Genomic DNA, 13,836 nt, shown 5'->3' with positions numbered 1-13,836 from the left:
TTACAACTTATGGACAAATAAAAACAATCATTATATGGAAAACACAGTGTTCCATATCTCACTAATGATTTGGTAAATATTACCAGTATACATTAAAACACAAATTCTGAGCATTTTAAACCAGCTTCTACCAACCATCTGCTAACTATCCAACAATCCTACAATAGACAAAAAATGCTAACTGGCTGTACATGTATACTGCACCATCAACCTAATTCAATCAATTTTCATAACAGTCACATCCAATATTCTACCACTCTCCCAAAACCCTTGAACAGCAACCAATCGATGTGGTACAGTAGCACACTGATCTTGCATTTCTGAAGACGATGTTTCAATTCTTGTCTGGCTATCCAGATTTAGGTTTGCCTTGAGTTCCCTAAATTGCCCAATGGGAATGCCAGGATTCTCTGTTTGAAAACCCACAGTTGATTTCCTTCTTCACCCTTCATTAATACAAACTTATGCTCCATCTCTAAACGTTATATCTCATTTAACTATACTGACCAAAATTAATGATCCAGCACTAGACAACATCTATTCATATCCATCTCATCCCATACATCTGATATCAACAACTCTTTCAGTTCCCTTTTAACTTCTAATTACAGTGTTCTGCCTTGTCCACACCAATATGCCTAGCTTAATCCAACACCTATACATTCTTTTCACACTATCACAATGCAATTTCAACAGATTCCAATTCTCAGATACTGCACTTCATCTATATATATATATATATATACTTCTTATCAAATCTCATTCTTAGTCACTCCCTTTTCCTCTTCCTTAACACCTAACATTTCATGGCTCCCTTCTCTCCTCACTTCTCCTGAAACTACAACATGGTTCAGTTCCTACCAAAATCTTATTAACTAACTCTGAATCATTCTGCAAACCTAATAACTTATTCGCATTCTCTATCCTATCATGTCTGCATCTGTGACATCACATACATCTTTGACATAATACTATACACTCTGTACCCTATATCAACTCATCTTTTGTGCAGTTTCATCACTTTATTTTTCTTTGAGCAGCCATCTACCTTCATCATCCAGTTAATAACAGCATTGAAAAGGAACCACCATCACCACCATACATCATTCATTCATTTTATTTCTAAATTATTACATGTTCTATTTACTCAAATATTTTTAAAAATGTAGTTGTTATTGTTGTGGTGGTGATGGTGGTTCCATTTGAAGGACTAACAAAGAAACAAATTCTAATGATGAACAAAGGGATTATTTATTGAAAATAATCACACACAATAACACCATGCACGTAAAAACTTTTATTTTCTAGAACAGTGTTATTCTGATACCACTGTTGTTAGTATAATGAAGACTAATTGGACCATACACTACATATTGCCATATTTCTCTATCTCTCTCTCTCTTTCTCTCTGTCTCCCTCTCCCTCTCACTCTGTGTTTGTTGCATACCAAGACAGCAGCTGAGTGATGCAATAAGTTGATACACATGTGATTTGCATGAACTGTTTCAAGGCGGGAGACTGGAATGAGAAACATGGATTCATAATGATGATTCAGAATCTGAAATGAAATCCATGCAATATGAATGCATATTCTCTGGTTCCAGAAAATAACATATACTGGTTTCTAATGAAGGATTAATTTCAACATTCAAAGATCATTATTCAATTATTGAATATGATAAAAGAAAGGAGGGAGAGTTAGCAGTACCATGATGAAAGAGGATCTAAAGTATGCTGTTACCAGGCATAAAAGCCATACTGATTTAAACACTTGACAACTGGGCTCAAAAGTCAATAGTATCACAGACAAGACCAGATTATACCTGACTACCATTAGTTTTGGAAGTTTAAGGAAGGATTATCACACACAAAGTTTCACATAAATGGCAAGATGAAAAGGGCACTGGATTTTTATTGTAATTTAAACTGATTATTTTTATTTGTAATTTAAACAGATTTTTGAATGCAGAAAGTTGTAGAAAAATGATCATGAGAAATTTGTTTGGATCAAATGGACTAATTTCAATAGAATTAAATTGTCCTTAAAAACTTAATTGTTCCAGTCCACTACAACCAGAGAAAAATCCCTAGCTAAGATGATACTCCAGTAGCAAGAAGACATTCACACAGAACACTCAAAAATGAAGAGCAGACATTTCTGTGGAATCTACATTAGTCATTCAAGTGAATACACAATTTTTTAACAGTTTGATTTCTTGTCAACAAAACTGATTAAATTATTTGTCTGTACTTGATTACTTCTATGACAGATTTCATGCTTTTGAGACAAAGGACTCCTTTTTTGTGCTACAGAAAATAAAGGAAGCTGATTTCAGCTGTGTGCCACATTTAGCAGTTGAATGGATGGAAACAACACTTGTTACCTTCTGTGTACAGTATAAATAAAAAACTTAATATAATATTTGTGAAATACAAGGGCATGCTGAAAATCAATGCCTCCAAATTTCTTATTCTGTTCTCAATATCAGTTGAGGCATTAAATGTCATGCAAATTACTTGGACAACTTTCCTGCTTCACTGATACGAGTTGCAACCCTTAAGCACTACAGTGTGCTGCAATTGAGATTCTAACTGCAGAAAATGTGCCTATGATTGAAATTCATAGAAGAATGAAAGTTGTGTATGGTGATGACAGTACCGAGATCAGTAATGTGCAATGTTCCGTTGTTCATGTTCGTAATGAAGGAAATGGTGGTGCTAAACTCATAGTGTGTGACATAGCTTGGTTTAAATGACCACATGCAGCAACCAATGAGACTCATTGGAACTGGGTTGATGAATTCATCAGAGAAAATTGTTGGATAACACAGACACAACTCTCAGGTAAGTGTGGCATATCACAAGAATGTATGTAGGCCATCATTGCAGAACAGTGGTACAAAAAACTGTGTGCATAGAGGGTGGCTCAAATGCTCAAGCCTAACATGAAACATAGAAGACTGGGCACCTGTCAACAATTTCTTTTGCATTTTAAGCAAAAGGGCGATGGGTTCCTTAACAGGTGACAGGTGATGAAAGCTGGGTTCACAATTTTGACGCTGAGAAAAAGAAAGCATCAATGGAGTTCTGCCACAGGTCAGGACCATGACATCAGCAGCCAAAGTCACACTCAGAGCATTCCATGATGTTCAAGGTTGGTGCATTTGGAATTCATGCCTACAGGCACCACCACAAACTCTGCAAGGTACTGCGAGAAGCTCAGAAAACTGAAAGTGTGAATTCAAAGAGTTCTTCCCCACACAGAATACCCTCTTCTTCAACATAATGCCACACCACAGTGAAGTGCTACAACATTTGCAACAATCCAATACTTTGGGTTCACAGTCATTGATCATCCTCCACACAAGGTGTGGGCAACCTCTGCTGACTTGTGGGCCTGATTCACATACTTCCTTAAACTTGTGAACCGGCTCACCATGTGACATGACACCAATGCCCCTAGTGAATAACTCAAAACTATAGTGCCCATAATGTTAATGTTTATGGGGTAACCAACTGACATGAATGACACCTCTTTCCTGACACATCACCCCAACAGATATGCCTCGAGAATTGCGTTTTTGAGAGTACATTCATGTTGACTCCATCTTCAGATGTTTACATTTATTTATGTGTTGTGTACATCATTTCTTTAGTTATGACATTTTACAACATCTGTCTTAAAAGCTTCCATTGCAAAATTCTGTAATACTGTTAATAAAGAAACTATGCTCACAACATGCAAATAAATGTAAACATGTGATATGGGGTTCCAAATATCTTGAGACGTCATCATGGACAAATAAACACCTATCAAAGCAAGTGATTACAGCTACTTCATTATAAATTACCTTCAGTTTCGACAGTTGCAGTCTTTTAATACATCCACAATGGACAAGAATTATTTACTTAAGTTAATGCAATAAAGAACAGAAAAACAAAATAGAGCAAAGATAGGCAATCCCAGTCGATAAGCAATTAAGATTAACTTGACTATTTCTGATGACATGAGGTCACTCAAGTATCTGAAATTTAGTATGTTTATATTCACAAACACTATTAGCAAGCATTTTTCAAACACTTGCCCAAAAATGCTTTTTATGACTATCACAAATGTATGCATTGTTTCTGTAACACTAAATAAATTAAACTATCATTTCTTTGTTCAGTTTAAAATCCTAAATTGCTTGAACTTAAAAAATATTGGCTGAATAATATGCAAACTGGGAAGATGTGAACAACAAAATGGTGGATATATGAAAATAGGTCCTGGGTGGAGTGCAATGTGAGCACCTTGCTCCCTCTATCTCTCTCTGTCCAATGATGTTCTTTCACAGACTGGACTGAAACCAATCGAGGGCCAGATTCGGTCTGTAGGCTGCCTGTTGCCCACCCATGCTCCATACAGTCATGATTTGGTCCCATCCAATTTTCAGCTTCTTCCAAAACATACTGGTTTCTCAGTGGGAGATATGTGTTAGTTGCCAGGGTGGCTATATCGAGAAATAAATATGTACACATGAAGAATAAAGTTGCAGAATGTTAGTAAAGTTTATTTCATTTAAAAAGCTTTAAGAGATTTCATATAAAATATTCAGAAGCCTTAATTTTCAGCATGCAAATTGAATATCTCAGTAACATTCTTCTAATATAACAAGGATATGAATCTCTTAATTCATATAAATGTATAACTTAACCAGTAATTATTTTCTGCTAAGAAATTCAGATGCATTAACAGAAACTATATTTTTAAGACAGCTGTTTAACTAGTGGCTTTATAATTTATTGAACAGTTACAAAATTATGTGCTTATTATAATCTTACTTAGGTCCATATCTTGGGTGATTCAGAATAGACTGCACTGTTGATTCTCTCAGCTGGAAGTTCCCATATGGAAGTGGAGATTTCTCACTGGATCCCAGAGCTGAATCCGTGAAATCTGAATTTAGGTTTTGTCTGAAATAAGTTACAGGTTAACTTCAGACTGAGTCTCCATAATGCTGCTTATGATTTGGTCATCAGAAGTCCGCAGGCCGCACAAAGCATCACCAATTAATAACAAATCACCATATCCACAAACATTTATCTTACAGACAACGCAATTTCGGGCATTAAATTGCTTGACACACAAAGATGCAAATCAGTTCATAGAGAAAGACAACAGTTTGTTATTAAATTAACAAGACAAAATCCCATTATGTATCTACTAAAGTAAAAAAAACCTGTTCCCTCATCTACCAAACCTATCATAAAATACATGGTGCAGTCACATTAATATGACCACATGTGCGTCAACATGCAATAATCACTCATGAATGACAGGCAGCAGCACTAGCAGAGGAAGGCATATGAAGCATGTCAGAGGACATGGAAAACAGTGCAGTTGTTGTTGTAATGTGGAAATGATGTGATTTATCTGACATCCAAAAGGGCATAACCACTGGCTTGCAGCTAAGTGTGGGAACATTTCTGAAATGGCTAAGTTTGTAAATGTTTGCATGCTGCTGTAGTTAAAGTGTACATGGAAAACGGGCACTATTCAAAACCAAAGGAAATTGTGGTACACTACAGACCATCGATAACAGGGTACACAGCAGCTGTGGAGATGTTTATGGGCAAAGAGACATGCATGGCTAACCAGATGAACCAAAGAGCTATCAACAATGTCTCCTCAATGACTATTCAGTTCAAGTTGCTGTGTGTAGGACTCCACAGCAGTGGACTGGTTCTTGCACCCACGCTGACTGCTGTTCATCAATGATGAAGGTTGGAATTTTCACACCAGTACCACAACTGGATTCCACTGAGTGGTGACAGGTGACCTTGCCTTTTCAGATGAATCACATTTTATGCTCCATCTGATAGATGGCCACTGGCAAGTATAGCACAAAACATCAGTAAGCGAACAACCTGTGGCAATCGTCAGGAGGGGCCAGGTTGGAAGGTATTCCCTAGGTGATCTCATCATTCTGGAAGGCACATGCACCAACACAAGTATGCGTCTATCCTTTGGGACCATTTCCACCCCTAAAAGCAGTTTGTTTTTCCTTGACACCATGGCATTTACCATTAGGACAATGAAACATGCCACGCAGCTCACAGTGTACATGTGTGGTTTGAGGAGCACCAAGATGAGTTTACCATACTCTCCAGGTCATCAAAATCCCAGGATTTAAACCCAATTGAGAATCTATGGGACCAACTCGATCGGGCTGTTCATGCCATGCATCCTCAACTGATAAATCTAATGCAGCTGGCCACAGCACTGGGGTTGCCTTGGCTCCAAATCCCTGTTAATACCTTCTAGAACCTCACTGATACTCTTCCCATACTCCCAAAGGTGTTTATTCATTGACAGGTGGTCACATCAGTTTGATTAGACAGTGTAGAACTTAATTGGGAATGAACTTACACAACCTGAAAAAGAAATAAATATGCTGGTCATAAATTTTTACATTTTGCTTATAAAGACCTTCCTGCAGGAACATATAAAAAGTAGTTTTAATCCCATGATATTTTTCAGGCATTACAGGGAAGTCATACCCTGTCTATTGATTCATTGTAAGAAATACACTTGTACCTTATCTTGGTGTAATCAAATTTTTAATCATAAAGCTAAATGGTTTTTATGCAGTTAACTATATGACTATATCTCTTTTTTCCCATAAGTGAACACTCACACATCATATATACTTCAACACGTGACATCTGTACTGGAAAAGTTCACACCAAAGGAAGAACAACAGGAGTCATTTTCCATAAGGCAGAGCCCAACTGCATTAGCATACTAACAATAAGGAGTAATGAAACTGAAATTTATGACATCAACAATGATTCAGCTTCAGATGACACCTTTTGCATATGCCCTCCTCACTTCTAGGATCTTTCATTACTCAGTTTTCCTCCTCTTGGTGTCATCTGAGTACACACATTAAATCCCTTCATTTTCAGATATACACCATAATTGAAAATGGAAGTGTGTCTCAGATGTCTGTCATACTAGACATGGGGTTCATTGCTGTAACTACAACTTTTGTGTGTGCACTGCTTCATAGTTCACATGTGAAGTTTGTGCTTGATTCAGCCACTAAAGACCATCCGGCCTGTTAATACAAACGCAGCTGTATGTGCAGCCTGCCAGATGTGCCCTCTGTTGGGAATAATGACTATATAGGCCAGAGTGCAAGGCTCCGCCGGCCACTTATGTATTGCTAATTGTACTGTATCTTGCATTCCATGTGTGTGTACTGCTTTATCAATAAATTACAGCATTCTTTGGTTAGAACACTTTTTGCCAATGAGTACAATATTCAACTCCATGTGTTTCACTTCAGTCACTGGTCCTTTGGGCTTACTTTCCATGGAGGCAGTGCTAAAAAGCCACATTTTGAGCAACAGCAGGCACTGACAGTTGCTATTTCTAGTTTAACAACTACACTGGTAGACACGTAGACACTGCAGCCCCACCAACAACTGGGATGCTTATGAAAAATGCTGCGGCAACATTTCCAGGCATGTGGGCTAATAGACGAAAACTTGCGCAAGGGCCATTTTTTGTTGTGGATTTCACCTTATGTGTATCTGTTGCTGTGTCAGATCACCCTCTTACAAGAACCTTCAAGTCTTTTCATAAGGTGTGCGGGTTTTTTTCTGCTTATCACTGTACACATACTCACATTACTGTTGCTCATGGGGAGTTTTACTACTGCCAAAAGCGGCCCAGACAGTCATGCGGGGCATGGGCAGCAGAAGTACATAGACTTAGCCATTGTTGTAATTTTGTGACCAGTGTCCAAAAGGAATCCTATGCAGACCAAAGGGATTGTGATGCAATCATACACTTCGCTCCTGACAGGGAAGTTAAAGAGTGAGCTCTTCAGTGAGAAAATCCTATGCTTACAGAAGTATTGAACATAACTCATTCATATGAAATTTCTTGGGCTACAGGTAGTCAAACAGAAGCCTGGTGCAAACTTTTAGATATCAGCTCCTCTTACCCCTCTCATCCTTCAGTCAGTTAGCAAGGGAAAGTAGGCGCTATTGTAGCAGTCAAGAAGACATCTCAGCATCATATATGCAATCATTGTTTGCAACAACAACAGTCCACATAACAACAGCGACAGCTTCATGCTTCGCTACCTTCATGCCCATGCTGCTTTATTCAACACAAATGGACTGTGTGTGCCAAGCACTGGGTAATGTGTAATAGATGCCGTAAGAAAGGACACATTGCTTCTGTATGTCAACTCCTTTTCAAACCAAGCAAGGATGAAATGAACATGGATGTGAACAGTGTATCACTAGAGATGGTGTCTTAAAGCAAGTTACATATTGAAGTTTGTGTGTTTAACAAAATATTGGTGAATTCTCAGACTTGTGGATTTGGGTTCTCCTCCTCTGACTCCAGTGTCATAGAGGCTCATGAGTTATAACAAACAACAGATTCACATTCTTGGACATTTTTCTGCACTTGTGACTAAGGCTGTGGTTTCTTCATTAACATTCCTTGTTGTGGACAATGGTAACACTGAAAATCTGTTTGTTTTGGACACTTTTAAACTGTATGGATTGTCCATTGATGATGAAGTGTATGTGGTTTCTGATCAAGCTTCATATCAATAGTTAGATGCTCTCTGTGCCAAATTTTCCTCTCTATCTTCTCTGGGCCTGGGTTGCGCAACAGAATTTCAAGCTCATGTTACGATGAAACAGTCTGCCAGCTCCTGTTTTTTCCGGGCCCACCCACTACTGATGACTTTATGGGATCAAGTAAAAGCGGAATTAGTTTGTCTTTAATCTTTTGATGTTATTTGATTATTTCTTCCAGTGAATGATCAGCTCCATTGGTGATAGTCAAATTACTTACTGGTAAATTATACCTCTGCAGTGATTTTTTAAAAATCTATTAATGTACAGTCAATAATTTATGGCTATCCTTTGCCACGTCCTGACGAGCTGTTAGCAAAACGATTGGGGGACCATTATGTTTGAAATATTGACTTGGCAGAGGTATATTTACAGCTGCTGCCCGACAAGGAATGCAAACACCTTCTAGTTACCAATACCCCATTTGGACTTTATAAACACCAATGTTTGCCTTTTGGTGTGGTAAGCACACCAGCTATTTTACAGTGCTTTTTAGAGCAACTTATTGCATCAGTTCCAGAGAACATCAACTATTTAGGTGACACAGTAGTGCCTGCTGCCTATGCAAAAGAACATTTGCAGAACCTTCATACATTATTTTCTGCTTCACAGTCTGCAGGATAAAAGTGAAATTTGGACAAGACACAGTTTTTTCAACACTATATTATTTATTTGAGTTTTGAAGTGCCTCGTGCTGGCTAAATTAAACCTTCAGCCCAGCATATGGATACTATTGCTGTCAAAGACTCTCAAGAATTATTAGGCAAAACTTCATATGACCACAAATTATTCCTCGATGCTGCTACTGTGGCACAGCCACTCCCTACATTATTACGTAAAGATGTTCCTTTCCACTGGTCCCTAGTTTGTGATCGGGCATTCAAGTTGTTGAAATCTAAGCTGCAGTCAGCCTCTTGTTTGGTCAGTTTTCAGCCAGGCTAGCACCTTGTGTTGGCCATGGATGCGTTCCAGTTTGGCCTTGGTGCCATTCTTGTACATAAGTATGCAGACAGATCAGAACACCCTGCTGCATATGCTTCCAAATCCTCAAATTCAGCACAATAATGTTATTCTCAAATAGAAAAAAAAGGATTTGGTGATCCTGTATGCTCTAAAAATATTATTTTTTTTGTATACAGGTCTAAGTTTCACCTGGTCACAGACCACAAACAAGTGGTGTCTCTTTTTAATGCTTCCACGTCCTTGCCAGACAAGATGCACATTGCTTACAGCAGGGGTTCTTTTCCTGTCATGATACAATTGTAAGATATGAAACTTCCTGGCAGATTAAAACTGTGTGCCCGACCGAGACTCGAACTCGGGACCTTTGCCTTTCGCGGGCAAGTGCTCTACCAACTAGTCTCGGTCGGGCACACAGTTTTAATCTGCCAGGAAGTTTCATATCAGCGCACACTCCACTGCAGAGTGAAAATCTCATTCTGGAAACATCCCCCAGGCTGTGGCTAAGCCATGTCTCCGCAGTATCCTTTCTTTCAGGAGTGCTAGTTCTGCAAGGTTCGCAGAAGAGCTTCTGTAAAGTTTGGAAGGTAGGAGACGGATACTGGCAGAAGTAAAGCTGTGAGTACCAGACGTGAGTCGTGGTTCGGTAGCTCAGTTGGTAGAGCACTTGCCCGCGAAAGGCAAAGGTCCCGAGTTCGAGTCTCGGTCGGGCACACAGTTTTAATCTGCCAGGAAGTTTCATATCAGCGCACACTCCGCTGCAGAGTGAAAATCTCATTCTGGAAACATCCCCCAGGCTGTGGCTAAGCCATGTCTCCGCAGTATCCTTTCTTTCAGGAGTGCTAGTTCTGCAAGGTTCGCAGAAGAGCTTCTGTAAAGTTTGGAAGATAGGAGACGGATACTGGCAGAAGTAAAGCTGTGAGTACCGGACGTGAGTCGTGCTTCGGTAGCTCAGTTGGTAGAGCACTTGCCCGTGAAAGGCAAAGGTCCCGAGTTCGAGTCTCGGTCGGGCACACAGTTTTAATCTGCCAGGAAGTTTCATATCAGCACACACTCCACTGCAGAGTGAAAATGTCATTCTGGAAACATCCCCCAGGCTGTGGCTAAGCCATGTCTCCGCAGTATCCTTTGTTTCAGGAGTGCTAGTTCTGCAAGGTTCGCAGAAGAGCTTCTGTAAAGTTTGGAAGGTAGGAGACGGATACTGGCAGAAGTAAAGCTGTGAGTACCGGACGTGAGTCATGCTTCGGTAGCTCAGTTGGTAGAGCACTTGCCCACGAAAGGCAAAGGTCCCGAGTTCGAGGCTCAGAGGGCACACAGTTTTAATCTGCCAGGAAGTTTCATATCAGCACACACTCCACTGCAGAGTGAAAATCTCATTCTGGAAACATCCCCCAGGCTGTGGCTAAGCCATGTCTCCGCAGTATCCTTTCTTTCAGGAGTGCTAGTTCTGCAAGGTTCGCAGAAGAGCTTCTGTAAAGTTTGGAAGGTAGGAGACGGATACTGGCAGAAGTAAAGCTGTGAGTACCGGACGTGAGTCGTGCTTCGGTAGCTCAGTTGGTAGAGCACTTGCCCGCGAAAGGCAAAGGTCCCGAGTTCGAGTCTCGGTCGGGCACACAGTTTTAATCTGCCAGGAAGTTTCATATCAGCGCACACTCCGCTGCAGAGTGAAAATCTCATTCTGGAATTGTAATATACATTACATCCCTACAGCACAACATGCAAATGCTGACACCCTATCACATTTGCAATTGGTCTGGATCCAGAGTTTGATAAAATGGAGTTAATTTGTTTTCATTTAGTTGTGGAACCTCAAAATGTTGTTGATTGTTTTCCTGTTACTAGCACTAAACTGCAGTCACAGTAGTCATGGATCCTGTTTTAAGTAAAGTTGTTTCTTTTGTGGAACATAGTGGGATGGATTAACATACAGGTCGTGTTTCTGATCCTTTGAGAAATTATTTTGCACTTCAAAATTTTCTTTCTGTCTGGGACAGAGTGCTGCTGTTGAGGACACCACTCTCTTGGTTGAAGTCCCATCTGCCCTTCAGCGTGAGGTTATGCGTTTATTACATGTGGACCACTGAGATGTGTCACGTACAAAAGAATTAACATGCAGACATAATGGGGAAACAGTGCGAGTTGCTGCAGCCTGCCCACAATGTGCCACCCATCAGGCAGCTCCAGTGCTCCATGTTACCGTGACCTGATTAATAGCAGGCTTGGGATTGGATCCATGTAGATTTTGTGGACCGTTTTTGAATTTCTACTGGTTTGTTGTAATTGATGCTTATTCTGAGTTTTTGTATGTGGTGCTCTGGACTCTGCTACAGCTTCTTCAGCTGACACCAGGCCATCTGCTGGCAATGACACTGGCACCGTAATGCTTCCAGCCTGGCACAACCGTTTGGGCTCCCGGGTTTGGCCACTGGACAAAATGGGTGTCAACACCTGTGGCCAGTGTCTCTGCGTTGTTTGCATGGCTGAGAGGAGAGTGTCATGACATGTCAACCAGCTACCAACTCGTGTTGGGAGCTGCGCACCAGGTGCACCTCCACTGCCTTTTCATCCTCCACCTTCCCGGCTGTCTCCTGCATTGCATCTGGTGCCCTTACCTTCTCCAGTGGCACTGCTGATGTTTTCACAACTGTCTCCTCTGCTGTGGGTGTCCCCTTCAGCTGTCAGGGGCCACAGCAGGACCCCAGCTTCTACACTGTCGCAGCTGCCGCCTCCATCTTAGCCGGTGCTGCCTGTTCTGCCACAACCTCCTTCCCTAGGCTTAGACTCAGGCGTGGAAATGGAAGCTGTACCAGCGACCAGCATTGCCTACCATGTGGCCTCACATGAGGAGGGGGGGGGGGGGCTGTACCTGTTTGTGCTCCAGCCAGTTTTGACCCTATGCACTGGTGACAGCACATTGGATGATTTAACATTGTATGTCGTCCACAGAAGAGCACAGTGCTCACTTCTTTGCAAAGTAATTGCTGTAACTACCAATTTTGTGTGGGCGCCACTTCATAGTTCTCACACAAAGTTTGTGCTTCATTCAGCAACTAGAGGCCACCCGATCTGCTAATACAACAGCAGTTGCGTGTGCAGCCTGCCGGCTGCACTCCCTGTTTCAACTAGTGTCTATATAACCTGGAGCCTAAGACTCCACTGGCCATTTGTGTATTGCTAATTGTGTTATACCTTGCCTTCCATATGTGTGTACTGTTTGAGCAGTAAATTACAGTGTTCTTGGGTCAAAACATTCACACACAGGACATTTCAGTTCATTGTAAAATTTCAATGTCATTTTATTAAAATGATGATAAGATTATGTATTTATGTCCAATACGATAACACACAATTGTAAAATCATCCAACAATTTACAGCCACTCTGTAATGTAATGCAATAATTAATTGCTTAAAAGAAGTTTTGACCTACCATTTTGACTTGCATAGTTTGTGTTTTTGAAATCGAGACCTTCTTCTCAATATTCAACAATCACACAAAATTGCTGCGTGTGACCGCCTGTGCAGAGCAAGTAGAAGTAAACCTATATACTCAGTGCAGTTCAGTAGTGTACACAGTGTATCCAGTCATGAATGGGATGATGTGGCTTCTGTACACTGTTCAGTCTGTCATTTCAATCTTAGAAAGTGACATATTGTTGCTTAAGGGCAAGACAGGTTTTCAGCATGGGAAGCTGCCAGTCAAATGTGTTTACCACAAAGATGTCATTCATACATTCAGCCACTTTCATTAGACAAAGAACATTGAAGATCTGCATCACAGTGGTTGCCCACAGTCAACACAAAATGATAGCAGTAATCTACATATTGTAGCTCATAGGTACACGAGGAGACTGGAACAAATCTTCATACTGCCTGTTTGGAAGCAATTGGGAGGAAAACGTCAACCAGCTTGAGTAATACACAACAATCTACACAAAATCAAATTTGTCTCTAGGTGTCCATTAAAAAACGATAGTACAAATTACCCAGTACCACAGTGTGTGGAGAAGAGAGGATGTGCAAGCCTGGAATCCATGGAATTGGACCCAGATGGGTGGCATCGGGTTCTCTCGGCTGAATGGTGCACAGTTCTTGTGACACCAGACAAATATTGTGGGAGAATGTAGACGAGGCCAAGTAGCGACACACATCTCAGGAATGAAGGCTGACAGGTTCTGCAAGGATGAGAGCCTGTTGTCTTTTGCATCAGTATTACCTGTGTAAGGCAGATG

General features: G+C 40.6%; 1 protein-coding gene and 3 non-coding genes across 4 annotated transcripts in view; 3 read left to right on the top strand and 1 right to left on the bottom strand.

Moving 5' to 3' along the window:
- LOC126298783 (ATP-binding cassette sub-family G member 8) overlaps positions 1 to 13,836 on the bottom strand; it is a 290,336-nt gene that overhangs the window by 114,357 nt on the left and 162,143 nt on the right. The window contains exon 4 of the mRNA XM_049990244.1: positions 4,825 to 4,956. Coding sequence (XP_049846201.1) covers positions 4,825 to 4,956 — 132 coding nt within the window. The remainder of the gene's footprint in view (positions 1 to 4,824; positions 4,957 to 13,836) is intronic.
- Trnas-cga (transfer RNA serine (anticodon CGA)) lies at positions 10,247 to 10,321 on the top strand. The gene has a single exon. It is a non-coding gene; the product is annotated as a tRNA-Ser (tRNA).
- Positions 10,546 to 10,620, top strand: Trnas-uga (transfer RNA serine (anticodon UGA)). The gene has a single exon. It is a non-coding gene; the product is annotated as a tRNA-Ser (tRNA).
- On the top strand, positions 11,145 to 11,219 carry Trnas-cga (transfer RNA serine (anticodon CGA)). The gene has a single exon. It is a non-coding gene; the product is annotated as a tRNA-Ser (tRNA).

The sequence above is a fragment of the Schistocerca gregaria genome, chromosome X, assembly GCF_023897955.1.
Source record: "Schistocerca gregaria isolate iqSchGreg1 chromosome X, iqSchGreg1.2, whole genome shotgun sequence".
In the NCBI taxonomy this organism is placed as follows: Eukaryota; Metazoa; Arthropoda; class Insecta; order Orthoptera; family Acrididae; genus Schistocerca; species Schistocerca gregaria.
The sequence above is the reverse complement of the archived record's forward strand: the minus strand, read 5'-3'. Positions and strand labels throughout refer to the sequence as shown.